At 38.5% G+C, this 26067-nt stretch overlaps 1 protein-coding gene across 2 annotated transcripts in view; it reads left to right on the top strand.

Moving 5' to 3' along the window:
- The window catches only part of RNF128 (ring finger protein 128), a 101945-nt gene that overhangs the window by 23998 nt on the left and 51880 nt on the right, over positions 1–26067 (top strand). The window contains exon 1 of one of the 2 annotated variants that reach the window (XM_003918088.5): positions 10919–11661. The exons of the other annotated variant lie outside the window; for it this stretch is intronic. Within the exon in view, the coding sequence (XP_003918137.1) occupies positions 11178–11661 (484 nt within the window). The 5' untranslated portion in view covers positions 10919–11177. Of the gene's footprint in view, positions 1–10918; positions 11662–26067 lie in introns of those variants that run through there. 2 annotated transcript variants of the gene reach the window in all.

Below are 26067 nucleotides of genomic sequence, written 5' to 3'. Positions count from 1 at the left end.
CTTGTACTCTAACCAAATGAAAATACTGTTTTCCAAATCCGCTCTGCTCTGTCCTGACTGAGCTTTTGTTACCGCTGTATCTTTTACTGAAATACCTTCCCTCACCATTTGTGTCTATCAAAATCCTATCCCACCTATCCCTCAAGGCCTTGCTCAGATGTTACTTTCTTCATGAAACAGCCCCTACTTCCTTGAGTCAGAAGCAAACATTCCTGCCTCTATTCTAGCACAGGACTTTGTACTTCCTCACAGCACTTATCTCTCTGACCACTCTTTTGTTTAAATGCCACGCCAATGCAAAAACATGGATGAATCTCAACTGCATTTTGCTAAGTGAAAGAAGTCAGACATAAAAGGCTACATGTATATGACAATCCAGAAAAGGCAAAAACCACAGGGAAAGAAAACAAGTGAGTAGTTACCAGGGATTAAAAGTGGGAGGGGATTTTGACTATAAAGGCATAGCATGAGGGAGTTTTTGTGGTAATGAAACCGTTCCATATCTTGATTGTGGTGGTAGCGGTTAAATGACTGTATGTATTTGTAAAAACTTATATAAACATATACTATAAAGGGTGAATTTTACTCTATGTAAATTATACCTTAACAAAAATGTTAGGAAAAAATCATACCAGCTAGGCAGCAAATTAGATAGCCTGCCCTCAAATTCTTTTACTCGCTCTTCTTGCCCAATCATTTACTTGCTCTTCAAGTGATGTGCCAAAGTAAGATCTGTGGCTACAAAGAAGATACATGGTCCCTTCTCTCAAGAAACTGTCTCTAATGAAGGAGATAGCCATGTAAGCAAATAAATGCAATATAATATGAAAGATGCTATATATATTGTAAGTATGTGTAAAATACAGTGAAGAGGTAAAGGAGGAAGTGGTCAGATTGACTTAGATTGTTGAAGGTCTAGAATTCCAAGTTAAGAAATTTACATATTGCTGGGCATGGTGGCTCACACCTGTAATCCCAGCATTTTGGGAGGCCGAGGCGGGCGGATCACGAGGTCAGGAGATCGAGACCATCCTGACTAACACCGTGAAACCCCATCTCTACTAAAAAAAAAAAAAAAATTAGCTGGGCGTGGTGGCGGGTGCCTGTAGTCCCAGCTACTAGGGAGGGTGAGGCAGGAGAATGGTGTGAATCCAGGAGGTGGAGCTTGCAGTGAGCCGAGATTGCGTCACTGCACTCCAGCCTGGGCAACAGAGTGAGACTCTGTCTCAAAAAAAAAAAAAGAAAAAGAAAAAGAAATTTATATTTTATTCAATATGCAATGAAAAGTGACATAATCATACCTAGGTTTTAGAAAGCATAATTTGGCTATAATATGAAGGATGATTTGGAATAGGGAAGAGACTAAAATCAATTAGAAGGCTATTTACAATAGTCTAAAAAATTTAATATCACTTCTCTTCTCCAGTAGTAGACAATTGAGATCAGACTACACTTTCAATTAAAGCTTATTATTGCTGATAATCTAGATACGTTTAAGTAAAAACAAAGAGAGGACCCACAGATCTTTTCTTGATACAGTTTACTCCCAGTAAACTGAGATCTTTAATGGGGGGACCTAGTCACATTCATCTTTTTATCTTCCCCAGCAAATCTGTAGGACTTTGTAGACAGCAGAAGCTCTAAAAATGTTTTTTCTAATGAATAGAGTGGATGAATTTTATTTTAAATCACTGAAACTCCAAAATAGAAAATTGTAATTCCTCTATGCCCAACGATAGTTATTGCTTACAATTTTATGTTAGAAATCCCAGGGGGTTAAGGTTGATAAAAATGTTTTATTCCTTAATTTGTATACTTAATGTAGAGATTAAGTGGGATTAGTCTAGCACATTTTTCCCTAGCAATACTGTTTTATTGAAAGTCTGTTCTTTGCTTATTCACTGCTGCCTATTACAACTTGCAATGAGTGACAAGGGTAAGATCCTGTTGCAAACAGGATGATAGCAGGTAGTACAAATCTACTCTTTAGTAGACTTCTCTTAAGCAATTGATTATTGCCTCTGTCTTATAACTTGGAAACCTCTACCTAAAATGCCATACATGGGGCATATTGAAAGCACTGACATGTTAGCCTGCTTACTGGAATGTGTGTACTGAAGAGTTTTTATTCTGTTTTAAATCTAATCAATAGAAGGCCCTAAAACCAGGAGGGAGCTATGCCCTAAACACCGTACAGAGGCCAAACATATGCTCTCATCAGGTCTCTAAATACCTCCATCATCACCTAAGAAAACTAAGACATTTAGCGAACTAGTGGGATCATTGAAGATAAACTTAATGAGCCTCTTCTTCAAACAAACAAGAGCTTCAGGGTTTCTATTTCTTCCCTCTTTTTCCCCTCTCAAAAAGCAAACATTGCTGAGCCACTTCATTGCCTCTGATAAAAGACTTTCTGTGGCTCTAGATTTGACAACATTCAGAATATTCAGCAGTCACAGATTTCTGTGTCTGAACTAGTTTACTATGAAGAAGATAAAATATTTTGATGTTATCTGCACCCAAAGTTGCACAGAGACAGCTTAGAAAAAATGTACCTCCCTCCACCCCCCAGCTAATTGGAAGATTGTTGGCTAAGGGTAATGTGATTTTATAGATGCCAGGGTGTGCTCTGATTCAATGCATCTGGACATTATTTTTTTCCTTTTGATGTTCCCATTAGTATTTTTCCCCATTAAAGTTATTGTACTTTATATTGCATGATTTGTGGTGAAGTCAAAACCAAAGTCATTTTTGTAGCCATAAAATACCTTATTGTTGAAGGCCTGCTTGTTCCTTGCCTGTTTCCTGCTACCAACATAACCATAACACTTGTCTAATTCTGGTGTGACAGAACTTAATTACTGTGTGAATCATGAGTGGCAAGGCAGCCAATTTCAGTTGTCCCAACTACGTGCTAGCACCTGGTCACTTATTGCCAGATACTTGTTTACTCCGAGTTATTGATCAAGTTTGAGTCCTGGGCAGCTGCCACTAATCCTAATGCATATAGTTGGCAGCTGCGAATTTGTGACTTTGCCCCTTAGAAACAAAGGCGGCCTTTGCCCACACTCATGAAGACTTTAACTTCTAACGGGTAAGTCTTAGCTTAATACGTGATTGTGATTACATACAATAGAAGGACATTTATTCATAAATTGTTTTTTCAGGAGCCCCAGCCTTACTAGAAATTATCAAATTAGGTTTTTATCAGAAAAGAATCCCATTGCCTGTAGATTTAAAAAAATTACTGCCCATGAGCATTTGTTTTGTTTTGTTTTGTTTTTTGAAACAGAGTCTCTCTCTGTTGCCCTGGCTGGAGTACAGTGGCATGATCTCAACTCACTTCAACCTCCATCCCCTGGGTTCAAGTGATTCCCCTGTCTCAGCCTCTCAAGTACCTGGGATTACAGGTGTGCTCCACCATACCCAGCTAATTTTTGTATTTTTAGTAGAAATGGGGTTTCGCCATGTTGGCCAGGCTGGTCTCCAACTCCTGATCTCAGGTGATCCACTTGCCTCAGTCTCCCAAAGTGCTGGGATTACAGGCGTGAGGCACTGCACCTGGCCATGGGCACTTTTAATAACTTAATTTCTCCCTAATTTACCAAGCTGATTTTGTCCATGCCTGAGAGGTCCACTTCCTTCTACAGCTCTTCTCTCATTTGTTCTAAGCAATGGCAAGATCACAGATATTTGTTTTAGATATGCTATCTGATTTGTTAGGTTTTCATCTAATGGAATATTAAGTGATTCAAAATATATCTGTTCAATTTTTTGTCACTGGTATTGCTATTTTAGTTGAGAAAGAAGAAACAGAGACTCCCTCAATGTCACATAACCAGTTAACAGCAGAGTTAAAAATAGGAACAGAGACTAAAATGGGGGGGATTCTGTGGATCTAGTATACTAAGTGTCATACTGGATCTGATGAAGGGATTGGAAATGAACCTCAAATATGTGGTCATATTTGCAGGGCATAGTTCATTAAATACATTTTCCTCTCCCACTTTCCTCAAATAATTGTTTTTCTTTCTTTAATAAGATGTACAGAAATTCTCTTGTGGTCACAGGTTTAATTCTTTTAGAATCTTCACCTTATTGGAAACCTGAAAAGGAAAGATAGGAGACTGCATGAGACGAGATGTTTCCCAAGTAGGTTTGCCCAATACCAGAATGGGGAGTAAAGACCACTCATCTCCATAGTTCCTTCCAGCACCTCCCTTGCTCAACTTGCCCCCATACCTTGGGACTTTCCCCACTCTTTGTCTCTCTCCTTCTCAGCAATCTGTGATCCTCTCAATCACCTCCCTAAACTCAAGATAGCTAATTTGATCTCCCAGTAGCAATCAAGTGCATACAATTTAGCTCAGGTTTCTGCAATGCCCTCCACCAACACAATTTCTTTCTTTCTTATTTAAAAATATATATTTTTTATTTTTTGTAGAGACAGGGTCTCGCTGTGTTGCCCAGGCTGGTCTCAAACTCCTGGACTCAAGCAACTCTCCTGCCTCAGCCTCTCAAAATGCTGGGATTACAGGCATGAGCCACCACACCCGGCCTCATAATCTCTGTTATCTAGGATTTCTGGGGCTGCTCAGCAGGATTCTGGTGAGGGGGTTCTTAGCATGGTAAAATGTGTGGCTGACAAACACCCATTTTTTCCACCTTGTAATAATATTCTCCCTATGTATGTATAGAGGTAGTACAGCAGAATGAAAACAACGTGGAATTTGGAGTCATATATACCCGTGTGAATTCCAACTCCACCACCTACCAGCCGTGTGACCTTCAGCCAAATACTTCATTTTTCTGAGTCTCATTTTCCTCATCTGAAAAAAATGTAAATTATAATAGGATATCATTGCCTGTTGTGAAAATCAAATGATATCATTAATATATGTAAAGTACCTGGCCCATAGTAGGATCTCAATGGTAGTTTTTGAAGTTATGGATATGAAAAGATTGTTCTTAGTTTTAGATATAGCGTATCTACTGTTTGTAAAGCCACTCTCTGTAATTCTGCCCTTTCTTTGGGTGCATGAAAGCTTTGCTTTAAAAAAAAATCCCCTGTTTCCTAATGGCTATATACTAACTTGAGCTGACTGAGGCTTACTCTTCATTTGCAAGTGACATTATGTTATTTGGAAGTATGCTGTTGGCATCATGCTTTGGCTTTTCATTTTGTTTTGTTGGCTGCTGCTTCTCTCCATACACCCACTATTTTCTTCTTGCTATCCACAGAGCAGCTGCCTGGAGTGGAGATTTATTGTCATCCCTTGTCTACACATTCTCTATACCTATGTTGTCGAGCTGTGTATCCAGCATCACTTAGATGCCAGGATACTGTTTGTCCCAAGTTGTGCTTTGCCATTCATTTAATGGTGAGAAGCCAGATGTAATGTCTCATTTCTTGCAAACATATTAAAGCCTGAACACTATCGTCCACCTCAACATCTCTATAGAGACAGTGTGATGGGAAACTAAATCTGCCACAATGGTTCCCTACTGTTGCTCCTGCAGGATGCTGCTCTGCTTATCAGTTCATCATTAGATAGTGAAGTGCTCAGGGCAGCTTTCAGTTTAGTATTGCTGATACAAATATTTGGCAGGGTAGGCCTTTGTGGTAGGATTTGAAGAATTCAGAAAGGCTCCTGGCCCATATATATCTTCCTTAATGGTCACAGTGCCTGAAACGCATACAAGAGACATTTCACTTGAACTTTCTCTTTTCGGTATAAAGCAACATCCAAATGCGAATGGCGTTCTCCAGAGGGAAAATAGTTAACTCATTATCAGCTATTAATACTTGAGTCAGAACGGCATTGGAATCCTTCTTCTGTTCCTAGCTATATGCGTTTTGGCAGGTTGCTGTAATTCTCTCTGGGCCAGTTTTCCCTTCTGTAAAACTGGGGTTAATAGTAGATACTTGGGAAGATTAAATGAGATAATGCATATAAAACATACAGTAAATGCTCAATGAACAGTAGCTGTTATTAGTCTTAGGGAGAGTAGGACTCCGAGGGAATATATTTGGGACTAGTAAATTTGGTTTGTCAGATACAAGGTGAAGTCTGGTATAGGGGGACTGCTCAGAGAAAAGGCCCTGGTGGAGTAGTGATATGGCCATGTAGTAGCATGGAAACTCTGGGGGCCTGGGTTTGGAAGGGGAGGGTGGAAAGAAGAAGAAGGACTGAAACAGGCTCAAACTATACTTACGTTAACGTCCCAGCAAGAAAAGTATAGTCTTACTCAGGATGGGATGCTTTGTGAGGTAGTGAGCTCTGACAGTGGGAGTTCTCAAGCAGATGCTGGATGCTAGCTACCTGTCAGGAATACTCTAGTCTACCCTAGGGCTCCTCAAACATATGTACATGCAGATCCCCTGAGGATCATATTCAAAGACAGATTCCGAGTCAGTTAGTCTGGGTGGAACCTGTGATTCTGCGTTTCTAACCAGCTCCCTGATGATGCTGATGCTCCTGATCAACAGACCTCACTCTTGGTAGCAAGGCACTGTTATAGTTAGAAAATAACTTACAGTGAAATAGAGGAATATGGTTGGGGAAAGCCAGTGGGTTACCCAGGCAAGTCTCCATAGAGTGGAAGGATTTTGTTGCAGTCATGATCTACAATCTGGTTCTTACCTTTGTAAGCCTTGAAATTTGATTGGTAATATAACCAGAGACTGGGTTCCTGGGGACTGACTCACACTTAACCAAATTCACAAGAGACCAATATATAAGCCAGAATGCCAACTGATTAATTTATAATGAGAAGTACAACTTCCAAGTGGACCAGATACCAGTGTTTGCTAATCAGTGCATTATCTCCCTGTAGGCATATTTACATGAGAAGCTAACTGATAATAAGTAGGGTTGCTTGGTGAGGATGAACTCAGAGCAAGGGGAGTTCATAGGATGATTTTAATGACTCACATTATCAAGCTATGGTAGTCTGATACCTCCATTCCACAATTGTCTAGAACTCCAGAATAGTTCTGGAGATATTGGCCTCACTAGTCTCTTTTTCATCAGTCTTGTCCTCATACAATCCATATGATCTCTTTAAGTTCAAATCTGATCATACCATTCATTTGCTCCATTGACTTCAATAGAAATTCACAATTTTAAACTTATTATTACAAAATGTTTAAAATACTGTATTTAAAAAGTTGGAAAAAGAAAGTACAATGAGCACCCATATACCTACCATCTAGATTTATCACTTGTTGTCATCTTGCCATATTTGCTTTATGTATGTGTATATACATGTGCATGCATATTGAGTCCATACTCTTTAATATAATTTTCTGGCCAGGCCAGTGGCTCACGCCTGTAATCCCAGGACTTTGGGAGGCCAAGGCAGGAGGATCACGAGGTCAGGAATTCGAGACCAGCCTGGCCAACATGGTGAAACACCGTCTCTACTAAAAATACAAAAATTAGCTGGGCATGGTGGCACACACTTGTAATCCCAGCTACTTGGGAGGCTGAAACAGGAGAATCGCTTAAACCTGGGAGGCAGAGGTTGCAGTGAGCCAAGATCATGCCATTGCACTCCAGCCTGGGCAACAAGAGCAAAACTCCGTCTCAAAAAAAAAAAAATATATATATATATATATATTTTGCAACTTTACATCCCAACCATACCAAACTACTGAATGCTAGTTCCCTGAATGTTCTTTGGAGTTCTCATATAATACACTCTTGCCTATGCCTGAAAATCCTTACTCTCTTTGCTTGGGTCACTCCATTTGTACTTAAAGACTCAGTCACACCCGTGTTGCCCTAGCACCTTATACTTTTCTCGGTCATAACATGTATTACACTGTACTGTTATTGATTATCTCTCTGACTGTCTCACTAGACCATGAGCTCATTGAGGGCAAGGACTGTTTCTTTTGTCTCTCTACACCCCTGTCTCTCCCATACTTTGCACTTAGCAGGTGTTCAGTAATCAGAAACTCAACTGCCTATCATGCAGTTCTACCTGGTTACATCATAGACACCTCAAAATCAACACATCTAAAGTGAACTCATCTCTCCTTCTACCCATTCTATACATTTAAAACCCTCCTCCTATACTCCCTGATTGAATGTCATCTAGTCTTCCAAGTCAAAAACCTCAGAGTAATTTCTAACTCCTCCTTCTCTTTCATCCCCCAAACCAAGTCCTGTTGATTCTACCTCCAAAGAACATTCCCATTCTGCCCACTTCTCTTCATGTCCACTACCTGTCTATCCAAGCCACCTTCATCTCTCACCTGTAGCACTGCCAACCATCTTCTGTATGGGCTCCCTGCTGCTATTCTTATTCCCTCCAATCTATTATTCACAGAGAAGGATCTCTAAACTTCAGATCTGATTCTGTTACTCCCTGATTAAACCCTAATTATATTACTCCTTGTTTTTGGATAAAGTCTAAACTCCCTAGCTTTACCCAAAGGACTCTCAAGAACTGACCCTCATGTACCTCTCCAACACGATCTGTTACCACCGTCCCTCTGTTACTTTAGGCTCCAACCATTTTGCATTTACTGGGTCTATAGTAATTGCAGCTTCCTAACATTTCTTTTTCATATTTCAATGCCTTTCCTTGTGTTGTTTTCTGCCTAGAAAAGTTAACCCTCTCAAACTCAGCCCAGGTGTAACCTCCTCTGGGAAGCTTTTCCTTACTTCCCAGTCTGGGTTAGGTGCTTGTCTGTTATCCACTACTACCCTGTCAAATCTCCATCATAGTGCTTACACTATATACATATGTCACTCTTTACTGCACTTATCATCTTACTTGTTCTTCTCATCAAAACTAATTTATGAGCTTCTTGATAGGAGAGTTGATGTCTTATTTGATTTTATACCAAAATGCTCAGCCAATGGCTTATGGCAGATGTACAACAAATATTTGAGAAAGTAATGAATGGATAAACATTAATAAATGTCTCTGAACTTCATTTTTTTGAGACGAGTCTCACTTGTCGCCTAGGCTGGGAGTGCAGTGGCCGATCTCAGCTCACTGCAAGCTCTGCCTCCCGGTTCACGCCAGTCTCCTCGCCTCAGCCTCCCAAGTAGCTGGGACTACAGGCGCCGCCACCACGCACCGCTAAGCTTTTCGTATTTTTAGTAGAGATGGGTTTCCCACCGTATTAGCCAGGATGGTCTCGATCTCCGACCTCGTGATCCGCCTGCCTCTCGCCTCCCAAAGTGCTGGGATTACAGGCTTGAGCCACCGTGCCCGGCCTGAACTTCATTTTTGTAGCTATAAAATATCTTCTTTCTTTTGAACACGTTGTCTCTTCAAAGTACAATATATTTGACTGTCATTCAGGTAATATTGATTGAATTTTGAATGCTCTTCACCAGCAAAATCAGACAATTTCTGGAATTGTACCATTTCTTAGAGGTGGTTGGTCCTACCCACTTTTCCCATAGGTAATTTTTATCTCAGAGATTACAATCAGTATTTGGGGGTACCATGCTATTGGTCTCATATACCCACTTTGACCTCTAAAGTGCCTTTCAATACCTAGAGTATATGTTTCACAAAATTGCCCATTTATTTATGTTCTAGGTGTTGTTTGGTATATGATGTTAATTTTCCTCTAGGTTTCTCTCAAGCCATAAGAGTATCAAGTACAGAATTGTTCCATGCTTAATCTTTGGAAATAACATTGATTAAGTAAACGCTGGGCCAGGGATTGAGGGTAGTAATTGATCAGAAATTTAACAAGTGTTGAGCTGCATAAAGTAGATTGTATTTCTTTGAACCGGAAAAGTGGCTAAAACTGAACATCCTGAACATCATTTTCTCTGATATTACCTCAAATTAACAACTTTAATATTATTTTAGAATTGTGTCCCTGAACCTGTTTAATAATTTTAATATTTAACATGTAATTTTTATATATTGCTAAGCATTGTTCTAAGTGCTTTATTACATGTATTGACTCATTTAATCATCTGAAAACTCTGTGAGGTAGGTGCCATTATTATCCCCCTTTTACAGACGATGAGGAAACTGAGTGAGGCACAGGGAAGTTCCCCAAGGTCAAAAGTTATTCGTAACTATCAGACACCAGGTGTATTAATTCAGCTTAATTCAAGGCTCATTTGTTAACCACGTAGTAAATGTAATAGTTGACAGGGTAGACAAAAATTGTATACTTAAGCAAGGATAAATCATAATGTAATAGTGCCATGAGCGAATCGCCTAGGTGAGTCAGGCTCCTTTCAGTTAGTGGGAAATGGAGAAAGATTATGTAGTTAAGGTTATGAATAGCGCAGGAATATCCACTTGGGTAAGTCAGGTTTGTGAAAAATGCAGAAAAAAGGCTTGGTTCTGAGGTGTGTGAAAACAGTCATTCTTTTGTGAGGACTAAGATTACTTTTAGAAGAGGCATCTGATGCGGTGCATTAAACCTAGGGTAATGGTAAGGAAATACACATGTATGAGGCTTCTTAGGAGCAGGGAAAGAGAAAGGTGCCATTTGAAGTCAGTAAGAAAGGGTAACAACGCGCTTTTCCTGCCCTTCCCCCATCTAGAGGATCAGTAAATAGCCTGATTCTACTCAAATTCTTTCCCTACCCAAATTCCCTTGACTACAACTCAGACCTTTTGGATCTGCGCTTTTTAGAAGTACTGTACTTTCACATTCTGGCACCGTAAGCCCGAAACGTCCTTTAGGCAAATGATAGGAGGGAAAAATGTATTCTTGCAATTCAAAACCGACTCGAATCCTACTAGAAAGCTTTATGTTTGCGGACTTTATCGTTCCTCGCCTGTCCGTTTTTTATAAAACGACGCGACACACCTGGCCACACAGCCTCAGATCCTATTCTAACATCGTTCCATCCTGTTACCCTTTTAAGAGGCGGATCCCGCAGTGTCCTTTCCTCCCTCCCGGCCACCTCCACCTCCAGTCGACTGGGCGGAGCTTCACGCTAAAGCCCCAGAGCCCGACGCTGCAGCCGCGGTAGCGGAGAGCGCTGGAGCTTCGAGGAGCTGCATCTGCGGCAACCTGTGTGCTGACGCTACGTGCCTCCTGGCTCCGACCTAGCTCGCAGCTCCCCTGTCTCACTCCATTCCTTCCCCACCTGGTGCGCACCTGCTCAAGGCCAGGGTCCTGCCAAGCGCTAGGAGGGCGCGTGCCAGGGGCACTAGGGAACTGCGGAGCGCGCGCCATGGGGCCGCCGCCTAGGGCCGGGGTCTCCTGCCGCGGTGGCTGCGGCTCTTCCAGATTGCTGGCGTGGTGCTTCCTGCTGGCCCTGAGTCCGCAGGCCCCCGGCTCCCGGGGGGCCGAAGCAGTGTGGACCGCGTACCTCAACGTGTCCTGGCGGGTTCCGCACACCGGAGTGAACCGTACGGTGTGGGAGCTGAGCGAGGAGGGCGTGTACGGCCAGGACTCGCCGCTGGAGCCTGTGTCTGGGGTCCTGGTACCGCCCGACGGGCCCGGGGCGCTCAACGCCTGTAACCCGCACACGAATTTCACGGTGCCCACGGTTTGGGGAAGCACCGTGCAAGTCTCTTGGTTGGCCCTCATCCAACGCGGCGGGGGCTGCACCTTCGCAGACAAGATTCATCTGGCTTATGAGAGAGGGGCGTCTGGAGCCGTCATCTTTAACTTCCCCGGGACCCGCAATGAGGTCATCCCCATGTCTCACCCGGGTGAGTGCAGCTACTAGATTGCACCCCTCCAGACCTCTGCCATGGCCAGTTTCTCTTATTTTCCTCATTGCCCTCCTCGCCCTATCCCCTTGCTCCCAAGGAAAGTGGGTGCTCTTTCTGTCCCCACGGAGTGGGGCAGGGTCCTCCCCGAATTCACGAGGCCTGGGGGTTGGGCAGAAAAAATCCTTCATTTGCCTCTCTGGTGGAAAAGGGTAAGACAAACCGGGTGCAGAGGCTGCCAAATCGAGGACTGTTTGAGCTCTTTGCGTTCCCTTTTCCTGGTTTTTCACAAGGGTGTCTAGCCTTGGATTAAGTCGCGGTGGGCATCGGGTCTTAAATGACCGAGGAGAAGATCACCTGGAAATCTCTTCCTCACTCTGCTGTTTAACAACCTCAGACTGGCAGCAGATTTTCCCCTCCTCTCCGTGTTTTTCTCTCCATGTTTCCTAGGTATCAAATACTAGATTGTGCTACTGTGTCCTGTTAACCTCATTGCAATTTTGGTGGAAACTTTGCTTAGTTCTTGGGTTCTTCTCTGCCCAGTGGTCTCAAGTCCCAAGTGACTGTTGGTATCAGTGCTTTTGTTTGCTCCTGAAAAATCTGATTTAGGTTATTGAGTTGCAAAACAGGTGACTAACGTTCTTGAAAAAGAAGAGGTTTCTGCATGAGGATAGCAAAGGCCTAGACTTTGGAGAAAAAAAAATAGTCCAGGTAGTTCTGAATTCTTGGAAATGGTGTGGGGTTACTATTTTTCCCCCTTTGGTTATCCTTCCAGAAACCTTCCTATTTGTGATTAGGTATCCATACCTTATGTATATAGTTATCCTAGACTCTAAAGGACAAAGGGGGAAAAGTGGAGAAAAAGGAAGAGACACGTGTAATAGCAGTGTATCATAGTTTTTAAGAGCTGGGCCTCAAGTCAGAGCTTGGTTTAAATTCCTACTCTGTTGCTTACTAGTCCTGTGACCTTGGGCAACTTATTTGAAGTCTTAGAGTCTGGGTTCTCTCATCAGTCAAATGAGAATGAATAATAAGAAAACTTATCCACAAGTTTGCCTTGAGGATAAAATTAAATAATGCCTTAAAGAGTTTAGTGCAGTAAAGCACATCATCCACTCTCAGTAAGGGTTAGCTGATAGGATTAGCCTTCTGGGAGTCACTGGAAGGATGAAGCTTCTTATTTGACTACTGGAGGTTTTCTGTTTATCTTAAAACCTTATGACTGAACCTGCCTAGAGAGCACTTGTATTGAGTGGCTAGATGGCGTAACGGAAAGAACACTGAATTGGAACTCAGGAGATTTGAGTTCTTTTAGCCCCTTCTTTGCCTCTACCAACTTTATAACCTTGTACAAGTTACTCACATGTCAAATGGTTGTATAGGCAGTGGCGGCCAAGTTAGAAGCGTGTACCAAAACGAAACAAAACTAGATCGCTTTCAGATCTAAAATGCTATGATTTTTAGATTTTATATTGATTAAAGGAGAAACTGTATCTCTCTTGGCCGATAATTCATTGATTAGAATGAATTAGTAGCTTTTAGAAGTTCCTGAAAATCAATAATAAAGATGTAATAAAGTTTGTAGTCTTTATATTTCAGTTGACTGTCTAATAGCAAGGGTTTGACTTTGTCTTCTAATGAGATTCATTTGTATGAATGATTTGTAATTGAAGAGTATTTAATTACAGAGTCCTACTTAGACAATTTTTCTTTTACTTCTGTTAAGGGTATTTATCTGATAGTTTCAGGAGACAATAAAATTAACTTTTGCTGAGCTCCTACTATGTGCCAGGCACTCTACATACATAATACTTATACTTTATTGAGAGGCAATATGGTGTACTAAGAAAAACACAGGCATTTTAGTCAAGATTGGGAATAAAATTCTGGATTTACCACACAGTAACTTTGTGTCCTTGGTCGGATTATTTAACTTTACTGAGCCTTGGATACCCCATCTGTAAGATGGAGATAATATTTATGTTGCTGTGATTATTAAGGATAATATATATATATACTACCCAGCTGATAATAGTCACTGAATGTTATAATAGGTTAATGCTAACAGGATGCAAAAAATTAATGTACAAATATATGATTGTGTAACTGTCGATTTGAAGACACGAATACACTGGGAATCTAATTATGGCTGTTGTGTTTCAGGATACCATATAGGAATAAAGCCCTAAATATTGATCACTAAATTACACTACATTCAGAAAAGCATTTTGATACTTTAAAAACAATATTATCTGAGATAAAGGCTATACCAAAGTTTGCCATCAAGCTAACTAGCCAAAACTAGCAAATTACTTGAGGTAAGGAATCACATTTCTCCTTGAACTCCTGGAAAAACTATTTTTCAATATAGGTGGAGAATCACTTTGCATATTATCCACATGTGTTATTGAATATTTGTTTGCAAAGTGTTATATTGTTTGCTTTACTCATTCTTCAGAGTAAGCCTAGGGTTTCCTTTTAATCTCTGGTCAGAAACTTATCTTGGATCATAGTGGCAGAGAGATAGGACTGAGATTTTAAGTATGGATTAATTCATTATATATTGCTGTGAATTACAAAGGGGCCACCAAATGTAGAAAAGCCTTCTGTATCTTCTTTGTTTACAAAATCTCTCTTCATTCACTGTCATAGGGGACTGCACTTGAATTGTTTGCCCTTGGTTAGAGTTTGTGCTGAGTGTCTGTACTCTCACCTAACTGATTTAGAACAGTAGCTTTAAAATTTTTGTTTAGGAGAAAGAAACTCCACTATATAAGAGCAATCAATTAGGAAAATGAGACTTTTATGTATACCAAAATTTTACGAAAGTTAATTGTAGCCTAGCATCAACTTATGCAGTTTATTTCTGTATTTTGTTTGCAGAGTATTCAGAAAATTCTGATTCACACAGATAAATAATTGCAAATGACAGATGCTTATTGGCAGTTTGGCTTGCAATCTCTGGATATATTTCAGTCAAATCAGTGCAGAAACCTGAAAGGAAATTAGGAGAAAATTTTTATTCCAAAGTGTAAATACTATTCGAATTTCTTATCTTAAAAATGAAAATCAGATAAGAAGTGGCCAAATCTTAAAGTAAGCATTAAAACCATCTAAAATGTAAGATTGTCACGAGATACGTTAAGCATGTTCTCATTATGGCACAACAAACTGTTCTGCTTTCGCCAGGCAGATGGGCCTGAGCCTTGCCTGGTGTCTAATTGAGCACAACCCACAGGTTGAAGAGATGTGTATACTTGCTTGTACAATTTTCCTTGAGTCAACATTGTAGGCATGAATTTATTGAAAGACCGGTGCAGAACTACAACCTTCGTAATTCATGAAACGTTTACAAGAGCTTGAAACATATGCAAAGGGATGTCAGGAGAAGCAATATTCCTGAGGGCTGTAAAAAAAAAAAAAAAAAAAAAAAGTGAATGAACCAAGCAGTTTAATTAATGATTGGGGGGTCTTCAATGGGATACAGTTTGATATATAACACAGTTGCTTGTGTACATTGTTGAAAGTTAGTGGAACAGATTAGTTAAGAGGTTGGGCTCTGCCACTTAGTGTTTTTTAAATCTTAGGCCAGTTATTTTACTTCTCTAAGTCTCAATTTTCTCCTATGTAAGGCAGGCATAGTAGTAAACTTGCCTCCTAAGGTTGCTGGGATTCAATGAGATAATGCATATAAGGTGTTTAGCACAGTATCTGACATATAGGAAGCTACTATTATGTTTTAATCACAGTTAAGGTAAATATGCTTTAGAAAATGAAAGTTGAATCCTGTGTTTGTAGAACATAATTGGAAATGAACAGTCTAGAGTACTTCAGAGTCCACATTACCTGAAATTCTAATTTGATCCCTTGAGGTACGGAGGGTAGAATGAATTTTAACAGGAAAAATATCTTTTGGTCCTCCTATGTTTGTTGTACTTTTCTCAAATAACTGCTTCTCCCTCCTGCTACCAATCTTTTTCTGTTCACAGAGGACCTTGGAATAGTATGTTTGTACTACTTAATCACCACCCAATCCCTTCTCAACCATTTTATATTTAAGTTTTATTCTATTTTTTCTAGAATGTTGACTTTGAAAATAAATCTGTTTTTTCTTTTTTTTTTTAGTAGAGAAGCTCAAAAGGGATTGGCCAGTGATGATTAACCAATGTAAAATACTATTCCCAAAGCCATTTTCAGATGTAGCCTTCTTGGTATCTCTGCAGGACTGTATTTGATACTGTTGACTACTTCAAAACTATCCCAAGTAGTGTCTTCCTTCCTTGCCTCTCTTTTGTTTCATTACTATTTTATTAATTCATGCATCTGACACTTCTTCTCACTTGGATCCCAGACTCCTAGTACTCCTCCTCCAATAAATAGCTGCCACATCCTGTTGATTCTGGCACTTTAAACATTCTCACATATGTCTCCTTCTTCCTTGCTTTCAATACCCTGCTTTCAGTTCCAGTGTCTTCTCATGGGAAAAAATACTTAGCCTCTTGATTGGTCTCCTTCCCTCCAGTAGTTTTTTTCCTAGTATGCAGTTCTTCCTCCATGCCATCAGAACACAGCTCTGATCACATATATGCTATTACTTATAAATTTTAGACTACATTTCTCAGCATGGCATATAAAACTCCTAGTAATCTGATCCCAAACTACATTCAAAGCTTTATATGCCTCTTCTTTCATGTTGGTCCCTAAACATTCTCTATTCTTTTCCACTAACATTCGTTTGCTTCTGCTATTGCCGACAGACCTTTTTTTCTTAGCTCTGCTGCTCAAAAATTTACACATCCTTCAAAACACAACACAAATGCCTCAACATCTTTGAAGCTTTTCTTAATTCTTTCTTTTCCCATTCCCAGCACAGCCCACATCCAAAAAAAGTGTAGTGATCTCTTTTTGTTCAATAGCACTTCCTCTCTTATAGTACGTTCTGCATTTTGCGGGAAACTATTTGTTTACATATTTTACCTTCTACTGGATTATAATAATTTTAATGTTTTGTTAATCTTTGTAATCCCTATAGAAACCTTTGTGCTCTACATGCTTTAGAAATGCTTGTTGAATTGTCTTAAAACACCCAAGAACTCTAATGCCAGAAGGGTCACAAGATTCACTAGAAGAGTATCTAGTGGATTGGAATTCAATTCATTGAGCATTTATCAAAGGTCTGCTGTCTGATAGATACTGTGCTTCTTGCCTGAGTATATAAAATAATTAAGGTAAAGTCCCTGCCCTCTTAAGCAATGTGGAATCTGGTAGAAGGAAGAAGAGCATACAGGAATAGAGTGCACACATACTTCAAGATTGCTGGCTAACTTCTATGGTGATTAGGCTGGTTTTATGGGTATTTAATGGCAAAATGCCCTAGGTAACAAGAAAATAATGACAGATGAGTTTTCATATTGAGCTTTCCCTGTGCTGTTTTTTTTTTTTTTTTTGATCTTTTAAAAACTACACCAGCATTCTCTTTATGTCTCCAATTAAAATGCTTCCATTGAACATGTTGGTGAATGTGAAATTTCATAAAGTAAGAATCTTTTTTTAAAAAAAAGGAAAATAGAGTCAGCACCCTGTATCTGTGTCCACATCTATGGATTCAGCCAACTGAAGATCAACAATATTTGGGGGAAAAGAAGCATCTACACTGAATATGTACAGACCTCATTTTCTTGTCATTATCCCCTAAATGATATAGTATAACAACTATTTATATAGCATTTACATTGTATTAGGTATTATAAATAATCTAGAGATGATTTAAAATATATAGGAAGATGTGCACTGGTTATAAGCACACACTGAACCATTTTGTATAAGGAAATTGAGCATCTGTGGCTTTTGGTATCATTGGGAGGTCCTGAAACCAATCCCCCATGGATACTGAGGGATGACTGTATAGCTTGATCAGTGAATTGTTTTCTAAGCACATAAATAACTTTTCTACCCTCAGTCCCTGAAAGATATGTGTTGTCAATACAGAATGCCACATTTTAACTCTGTTCACACTCTTAAATGGACAGAAGAGAGGAGAGTACTAAAGACATTTTCTAAGTAATTTTCTGATTATAAAATTAACTGTTACAGAAAACTTGAAAAATACAGAAAAGTGTAAAACTAAAATACCCATAATTCTACGACAGATGACACCATTAATATTCCTTCTTATCTTGATTTCTGTACATAGGCATAACTTTGTATTCTACTTTTATAACAGTTATTTTTTATAAATATTAATGTAGTATTAATAAAATACAGAAAAAACGGAAAATAAAAGACATACAAATCTGTTTTAGCATTTTGAGGAGTTTTTCAGTTATCTTTTTTATTATTATTTATTTTTTATTTTTTGGGACAGAGTCTCACTTTGTCACCCAGACTGGAGAGTACAATGGTGCGATCTCAGCTCACCGAAACCTCCTCCTCCCAGGTTCAAGTGATTCTCGTGCCTCAGGCTCTCGAGTAGCTGGGATTACAGACCTGTGCTAACATACCCGGTTAATTTTTGTAGTTTTAGCAGAGACGGGGTTTCACCATTTTGACCAGGCTGATCTCTAACTCCTAACCTCAAGTGATCTGCCTGCTTTAGCCTCCCAAAGTGCTGGGATTACAGGCGTGAACCACCGCGCCCAGCTTGTCATTTTATGATTTTGCTCTGTATGTAGATATATTATTTAAAGAATTATATACTATATATACTAGTTTTGTATACTGCATTCTGTTGTAAGAATTTCTCATGTATCTAGAAATAGAAGATGGTCCTCTTGTAGTTGAAGGTTGTGGTCATTGACTGAGAGTTGGGGATTGAGCCTCTCTTTCTTTAGCTACCAGAAAGGAAGTGCAAAAATGGAGATGGGGAGGGTTGTGAATTGGGGCATTTAAATAAAAAATATGCTCCACCGACGTTTACATTGAAATATACTTGCTAGCCAAAAACATGGTCTGATCTAACCCATATGCATTGCCTATTGTGGCCTTGGTATTTCTAAGGATTTGATCACCATTTGTGCTTCAGTTCATTTTCTCCCCCAATATTCCCATAGGTAATGCCTTTTTCTTTTTTGTTTTTTTATGTCTTCTTCACAATTGAGGTTTGCACGTGGTTTCCCCTGTTGCTTTTAATTAGCTTTTCTATTATAATGATGGCTGCTGAACTATAAACTATTGTTGGGGTTTGCCCCAAAGTTTATTTGATAAGGCACCATAGGTATTTCCTGGGGATAAATAATTTTTGTATATGTAAGTTTTATCGAAGTATAATATACATCCCAAAAAGGTACATAAATCATTGATTTATAGCTTAGCGAAATTTCACAACTGAGCACACCTGTGTAACCAGTGCCCAGCTCAAGAAATAAAATAGTACCAAACTCCAGACAAGCACCTCACACTCCAATATGAAGAATTTTTGATGTAGCACAATTATCAACTTTGTTTCCTGAGGGAATGACCTCTTGCAGCATGTGGTAGGAGCCCAATCACCCATAGAAATAGTCTTCTCTTCACTGCATTGGAGTTATTTTATGGTGGTGATTCTCAGCTACATACTGTAGGGAGTTATTACCAAGCACAGAGTACATGTACCTTTCCATGCAGTTACTAAGCCAGTTCAGAATTGCCACACTTTGCTGTACACCACCATCTTGGAGCCCTGTGGGCAAAGTGGAACACAAGGGCTCTTTGTTATGTTGTTTCCTGTTCTGTCCTTTCCTTTTTCAGCTGTGTGTGTGTCCTTCTATGCATCATAGCATGTAGTTACTGCTTGAATTTACCCCTAGGCTTAGTGCAATATTGATTTCTTTCTTAAGGAAAGTTTGGTGATTCATGCTGACCTGTGGGAAACTGTATTTGATGAAGGTTGTTAGCTCCAGAATCTGCTCATGAATTACTTGCTTTCAATATTTGAATGACCAAGTTAGGTACAAATCAGTAATTTTGAGTTAACCCTATTCATTTTGACCTTTTGAAAGAAGATAGTCCTTGAAGTCAATAGTTGATATATGTTTCTCTTTAGATGTTAACTTGTCATTTCCGACAAAATGTTGCAATAGCTTAGTTAAATATTGCCTGCAACTTAAAGCATCTTAGCTTTTAAAAAGAAAATACATCCATAATGTTAATATTATTGGTGAAATTGTGGGAGAAAGTATTTGTTCTCTTCATTATTACTTTTCTATATTTTCTGACTTTTTTATAATGAATGTTTTACTTTTATAATCAGAAAAAAATAGTAATTTTAAAGAACCCAAAATATTCCAAAATTATTGATAGATCCTAAAGAAAGCATTACTAATGTGACTATAGCGACAACAGGAACAAAGCATATCTGATCATAGAAATGATTTATAAACTATTATGAGAATTTAAGAATTGCTTTGGCCTTTTGAATATAGCTATCTAATCCATATGATAGTTGGTGTTACCTTTTATTGTTAACACTGGTTTCTTCATGTGCCTTGACCACTAAAAGAATTTTCAGGACTGACTTTTCTTATTTTAATATGGAATCTTTCTCTTCTCTTTACCCATTGTATCACCAGCTTTTTTATGATCCCCCCCCCCCCCCCCCCCAACACACACATACATAAAAAAATGCACATTCCATGACTTTCTTTGTATTTTGGGTTTTTTTTCCCATAAGAGGCCTACTTACCCTCATTAGCCCCCTTCAGTATCCATTCTACTCAATAATGTTAAGATTAGTGCTAATAGCTTAGTATGAAGAATTCAATATATTGGTAATTTTCATCCATGAGACACTGACTTCATCTGACGGTGATAGATTTTGTCATTCTAGAAAATAGGAGGAAATTGTATTAGATTAAGGGCAGAAGGGAATCATGATATTCTTATTTTACACTTTATTAATGATAGAACATACAAGCTCATTTAAATTGAGTTACTTGGTTTTAAAATGAGCATTTCCCTTGGGATTTTATTCTGCTACATAAAATTCCACTAGTTGGCGGTTTATACAAGAAACAGTCAAATTCAAAGGTTGCTTTGGTACCACTTATTTTCCTCTTAGAATGTATTTTGTGTCATACTTTTCTACCCTCTTCCTCTGTCTTTCATAACATGGTTAATTTTACCTTAGGTAATCTTACACATACATACACACCCCTCTTAGAGCTTCTTTTTCCTTTTCAAAAATTTTGTGCTTCCTTCTATGTGATTCCACCTCTTTGATGTAGTAGTAAACATTATAGCAAACTGGTACTCTCAAAATCTAATGACCTTGAATGTGTCCATAACTTACTCCCATAAATTCTATAAAAACCACCCATTAACCATATAATTCTCCTGATTAAATATGCATTTCCTTCATGTACCAGTATTCAAGATAAATTTTATGTGCTTTTGTTTGTTTTACTTTAGATATTGCAGCGATACTGTTTTCTGAAAAGCTTTATTACAAATATGGGTTAAATAATAATTTATATTTGCTTTGCAGTTTTTTGTCCTCAATAATCTTTGGACTCATTTGAGAACCCAGTGTTTAGCAACATTACTATGGGAAAATACGTTGTCTCTACTTCCAAAGAACTAGTTTACAAATGAACTTTTGAAACATAACCCATTAGTGTTTCTGTTGTGGTTGTTCATTATGATAGCCCCATCGAGTATGGATTATTATATTCTTCCCAACCATGCTGGTTTAGGGAGTTTTAATTCAGTTTCTTTGTCATGTTGACCAAAGTTCCATCTCACTTTTTCCATGTACTTCACCTTAAAGACTACATTTTGTTTTCTTAATCTTTGAGGATCTCAGATATTGACTTATCTTAAGAGCATTTGTAATGTCCCTAAAAGTCTTAAGAATGTATCTTAACTTGATATGTGGCTTAGTTAGCCATCAGTAGATTTTCAAGTACGGTTGTCCATTGGTATCCGTGGAGGATTGGTTCCAAGACCTCCCGCATATACTAAAATCCACAAATACTCAAGTCCCTGACACAAAATGGCATAGTATTTGTATATAACCTATGCACCTCCTCCTATATGCTTTAAATCATCTCTAAAATACTTATAATACAATGTAAATGCTATGTAAATAGTTGTTAAAATGCATTGCTTAGGGAATAATGACAAGAAAAGAAAGTCTGTACATGTTCAGTACAGGCACTTTTTTTTCCCAAATATTTTTGATCCTTGGTTAGTTGACTCCATGGATGCAGAACTCATGGATATGGAGGGCTGACTATACATCTCTTATCTTTGAAGATTTCAACAGTCACTTGGATGAAAGCTAGAAAGAAATGTGATTATATTGAGTGAGGTTTTCATTCATAGAACCATGAGCAATCTATATTGAACACAATTCCAAAATACTTTTGTAGGTGTGTTTCAATCAGATTCTTTCATCGCCAGTTCATTTGGCAAAAGGGCAGGATATGTAAGAAAGACTCAAACTGGCTGGTGTGAAATCAATTACCTCCCTTCACACAAACCATAACTGCCATTACTTTTGCTGCTCCTTTTTGGCTGATGCTTTTTGGTTGAACTGGCTAACAAGACAAAAGAATTGACTTTCTTTGAGTAATGTAATTAAAGGCCAACAGATCATCCTTTGATGGTAAGGAAAGCTATTTGATTCCTCTGTTTTTATTTCAACCTGTTGTACCAAGGTGAATGTGTTCCATTTGAAATTGGGAGACAGCATGTTGCAATGGAAGAAGGTGTCCTTGAGTCAGAAAACTTGATTTGAATTCCAGCCCTACCAATTAATAAATATGTGATCCTGGGCAAGTTCTTAACCTAGACCTTATTTATCTTATTCATCAAAGGGGAGATAATAATACCTACTTATTCTATGATATTATAAATCAAGTGTTTTGGCAGGTAGTGAGCGCTTAGGAAATGCTGGTTCTCTTGAAACTTTTGCTAACAATTTCATTACTAGTAAACATAATACTTCTCCATTGGTTATTATAGATATTTACTACCACATTTTGAAATATGTAATTGTTTCATATGTAGAAGCAGAAAAACCTAACATCAATATTGCAGTTTTTCTGGGCAGTTCCTGAAAAATGCAAGAAGAAATCACATAATCAAGAAACTGAAACGACTATATTATCTTCCTTCTCCCTGGTGTATTTCCATTTTAAGCAAAAGCAAAACCTTAAAATCAAGATATTGAGCTCTAACAATGGAAATGGCTATGACCTTTTTGCTGGCATAGTGGTTAAGAAGAGGGGACTTAGGAATCAAATGGATTTGGTATGAGTCCCAACTCTATCATATAAAACTTTGTGACCTTAACCAAATTAAACTAAGACTCAGTTTCTTCTCCCACAGAATGGATAATATAATTGTCTTTATGTCATAGGATTATTGTAAAGTGTAAATTAAATAATGTATGTACAGTGCACATCCTGGTTATTAAAGGATAGCTTAACCATCTCCTCACCCTCATCTGTAGCCCCCCTTTGGAGATTGGCAGTGTATATCACTGCAGGGCTTCTTAGAGCCTCTAATATGCAAAAGAAACCTTGTTTGACTTTGTTCAATGCATTATTTTCTAAATTTATCTGCAGAGCCCTTTTTGTCTTTCCAAATACTTAACATCTGAAATATGATTTGGGTAGCACTGATTGTCAGGCACTTAACAATTTCTCTCTCCTCTCCTCTCCTTTCCTCTTGTCCTCTCCTCTCCTCTCCTCTCCTCCTCTCCTTCCTTCCTTCCTTCTTTTTTTCTGACTTTTTTTTTTTTTTTTTTTTTTTTTTTGAGATGGAGTCTTGCTCTGTCACCCAGGCTGGAGTGCTGTGGCACGATCTCGGCTCACTTCAACCTCCGCCTCCTGGGATCAAGCGATTCTCCTGCCTCAGTCTCCTGAGCAGCTGGGATTACAGGAGTGTGCTACCACGTCTGGCTAATTTTTGGATTTTAGTATAGTCAGGGTTTCACCATGTTGGCCAGGCTGGTCTCAAACTCCTGACCTCAAGTGATCTGCCCATCTTGGCCTCCCAAAGTGGTGGGATTACAGGCATGAGCCGCCATGCCCGGTCCTCATATTTTAACTGTATCAAGGTTTTGTCAATGTCAGAGACTAACCAATAAAGTTAACCTCAGTATGATAGGAACAGAATATATTCAACTGTGATGACAAATATTCTTTTTTGTACTAATATGGTAGCTTTTATATCAGGTTTATGTGGCTTTAAAGTGCAGTTCTACTTGCTGTGTTAATTCTCTTTACTGACTTTCAGAAACAATTTGTAGTGAAAAGATAAGGACATAAGTAAGACAGATTCATATTTGGTTTTATAATTAGTGGGTGGGCCGTAGTGTAGAAGCTAGCTTTTTTAATATGTCATATAGGAGGAAATTTAATATACTCAAGTACTAGAATGTTCTTTTTTATAAAATTTTTGGTACCTGTAGCATATCAAAAGTCATGCAGAGGCATACCAAATTCTCCTTTTCTCTAATTTGGATACATAATGGAATAATAACTAATTGGACTACTGGAACTCATGCACCCTTGGATTTTGTGGCCAGGTCAAAATGAATACCTAATCTCTCAACATAACATTCTTCCTAACTTTAATGACAAATGCAATTTCCAACCCAATCCCCATATTAAAAACTATACCTGAAGAAAATGCATATAAGAAGCAGCTCCAATTTCAATAAAAGTTTGAATGCCCCTTTATGACCAGCATTGTGCTGAATGTCGTAGTAGGAGAAGGGGTGTGAGTAAGCAGCATGCTCAAAACAACAATGATACTGTTTTTTCCTTCCTGGGACCTCACATTTTTAGCTTCTGTTGTTGTTTTGTTTGTTTGTTTGTTTTGCCTAATAATATTTTAATCTGGCACTTAAATATTTGTCAATTTAGGTAGGGCTTTCAGATCTACACAAAAAGTTGCATTGACTAGAGTTTGGCAACATTTAAGGTACAGAGTGCCGGGACCTTTCATGCATTGTTGTACTAGTTCCACCTGGTCTGAAAGGTTCAGGATAAAGTGGTGAAGATCATGTCCCAGTTTATTGTAAGTCTAGGCTATGACCTACGTCTGTACCCATATGTTTGCTCCTAAATAAACAATTGAATATCAGTGGAATTCTCCTTTACAAGGGCTTACGTTGTAGGAAAATACAACCAACAAGTATTTTTTAGTTTTTATTTTTAGAGACAGGGTCTTGCCCTGTCATCCAGACTGGAGTGCAGTAGTGCAATCATAGTTCACTGCAGCCTTGAACTCCTGGGCTCAAGCAATCCTCCCATCTCGGCTTCTCAAAGTGCTGGGATTATAGACATGAGCAACCACACCTGGCTAGAACTGAAAAATAAAGTACAAAAAGGAACACCATAATTTCTAATGATCATTTGTATAAATTTTCTCTTCCTAAAACCTCAAAATCTCCTGTTTACTCCTTTTTTAAAACTTCCCGACAAATAATCTAATTATTTTTAACCACTTGTATATATCTTATTAGTCATAATTGTTTCACCTTTTCTCATTAAATAGTCCTATCAGATTCTGAACAGCTCTTTATATTTCATAGTTTATAATCCCAAGGAATTGAAAATGTTGATGCTGTCGAGTTTACTGACTAGCATTCCTCCAGAAAACATAAATAAATAGCAACTGCAAATGTTAAATCTGATTTCTAGAAACCTTACCACCCCAAAACAAAAACAATAACAATAGAAAACATTGGCATAAAAATTTTAATTTAATTACAGAATACCCTATTTACTCATATAATAACATATATACTATAACTTCTGCATGGCCTTGAAATAGCATGTCTTATTTTTTTCCTCAGTATCAGCACAAATTTAAGGTTTTATAGAGACTCAACCTGTTCTGGATGCTTCAATGCTTCTCTTTTATGCCCTCTGAAATTCCTCATAACTGCCCAAGCCATCAGACTCCTAGTGAACCAGGATGACTGTGTTTTAACTTGAGCTTTGGGCTAAAATGGCATCTGTACCAGCATCTGAATGGAAGTTTGAAATTGAGGTGTAACAAAGCCCCATGTTGGAAAGGGATTATTTGTCACCCATTAGTGCAGCTCTGAAAGTATAGTAATTTCAACAGAATCAGCACTGTAGCAATAAGCATTCCACTAAACCCAAGATCTATAGGATAGAATTGGTATTTAATTTTTTATCTGTTTTTGTGATATGTCTTTGCTGTAGGCAGACATGTCTTGTCTAGATATGCCATCTTTATATAGAGAGAGGAGGCACACCTTAGACTGTTAACCACAGTTATCTTCAAAAGATGAATTTGTTTTCAGATTAAATCAAAATTCAAATTATCACTAAATATATCATACTTAAAATTGCATTCGTCAGAAATTTATTTGACATGTGTTATATGGTGGGCACTCTGCTGGTTGCTGTAGATACAGTGATGAAAGACCTGGTCCCTAACATGATG

Source organism: Papio anubis, chromosome X, assembly GCF_008728515.1.
Source record: "Papio anubis isolate 15944 chromosome X, Panubis1.0, whole genome shotgun sequence".
NCBI classification, from domain to species: domain Eukaryota; kingdom Metazoa; phylum Chordata; class Mammalia; order Primates; family Cercopithecidae; genus Papio; species Papio anubis.
Note: the sequence above shows the minus strand (reverse complement) of the source record. Positions and strands in the feature narration are given on the sequence as shown.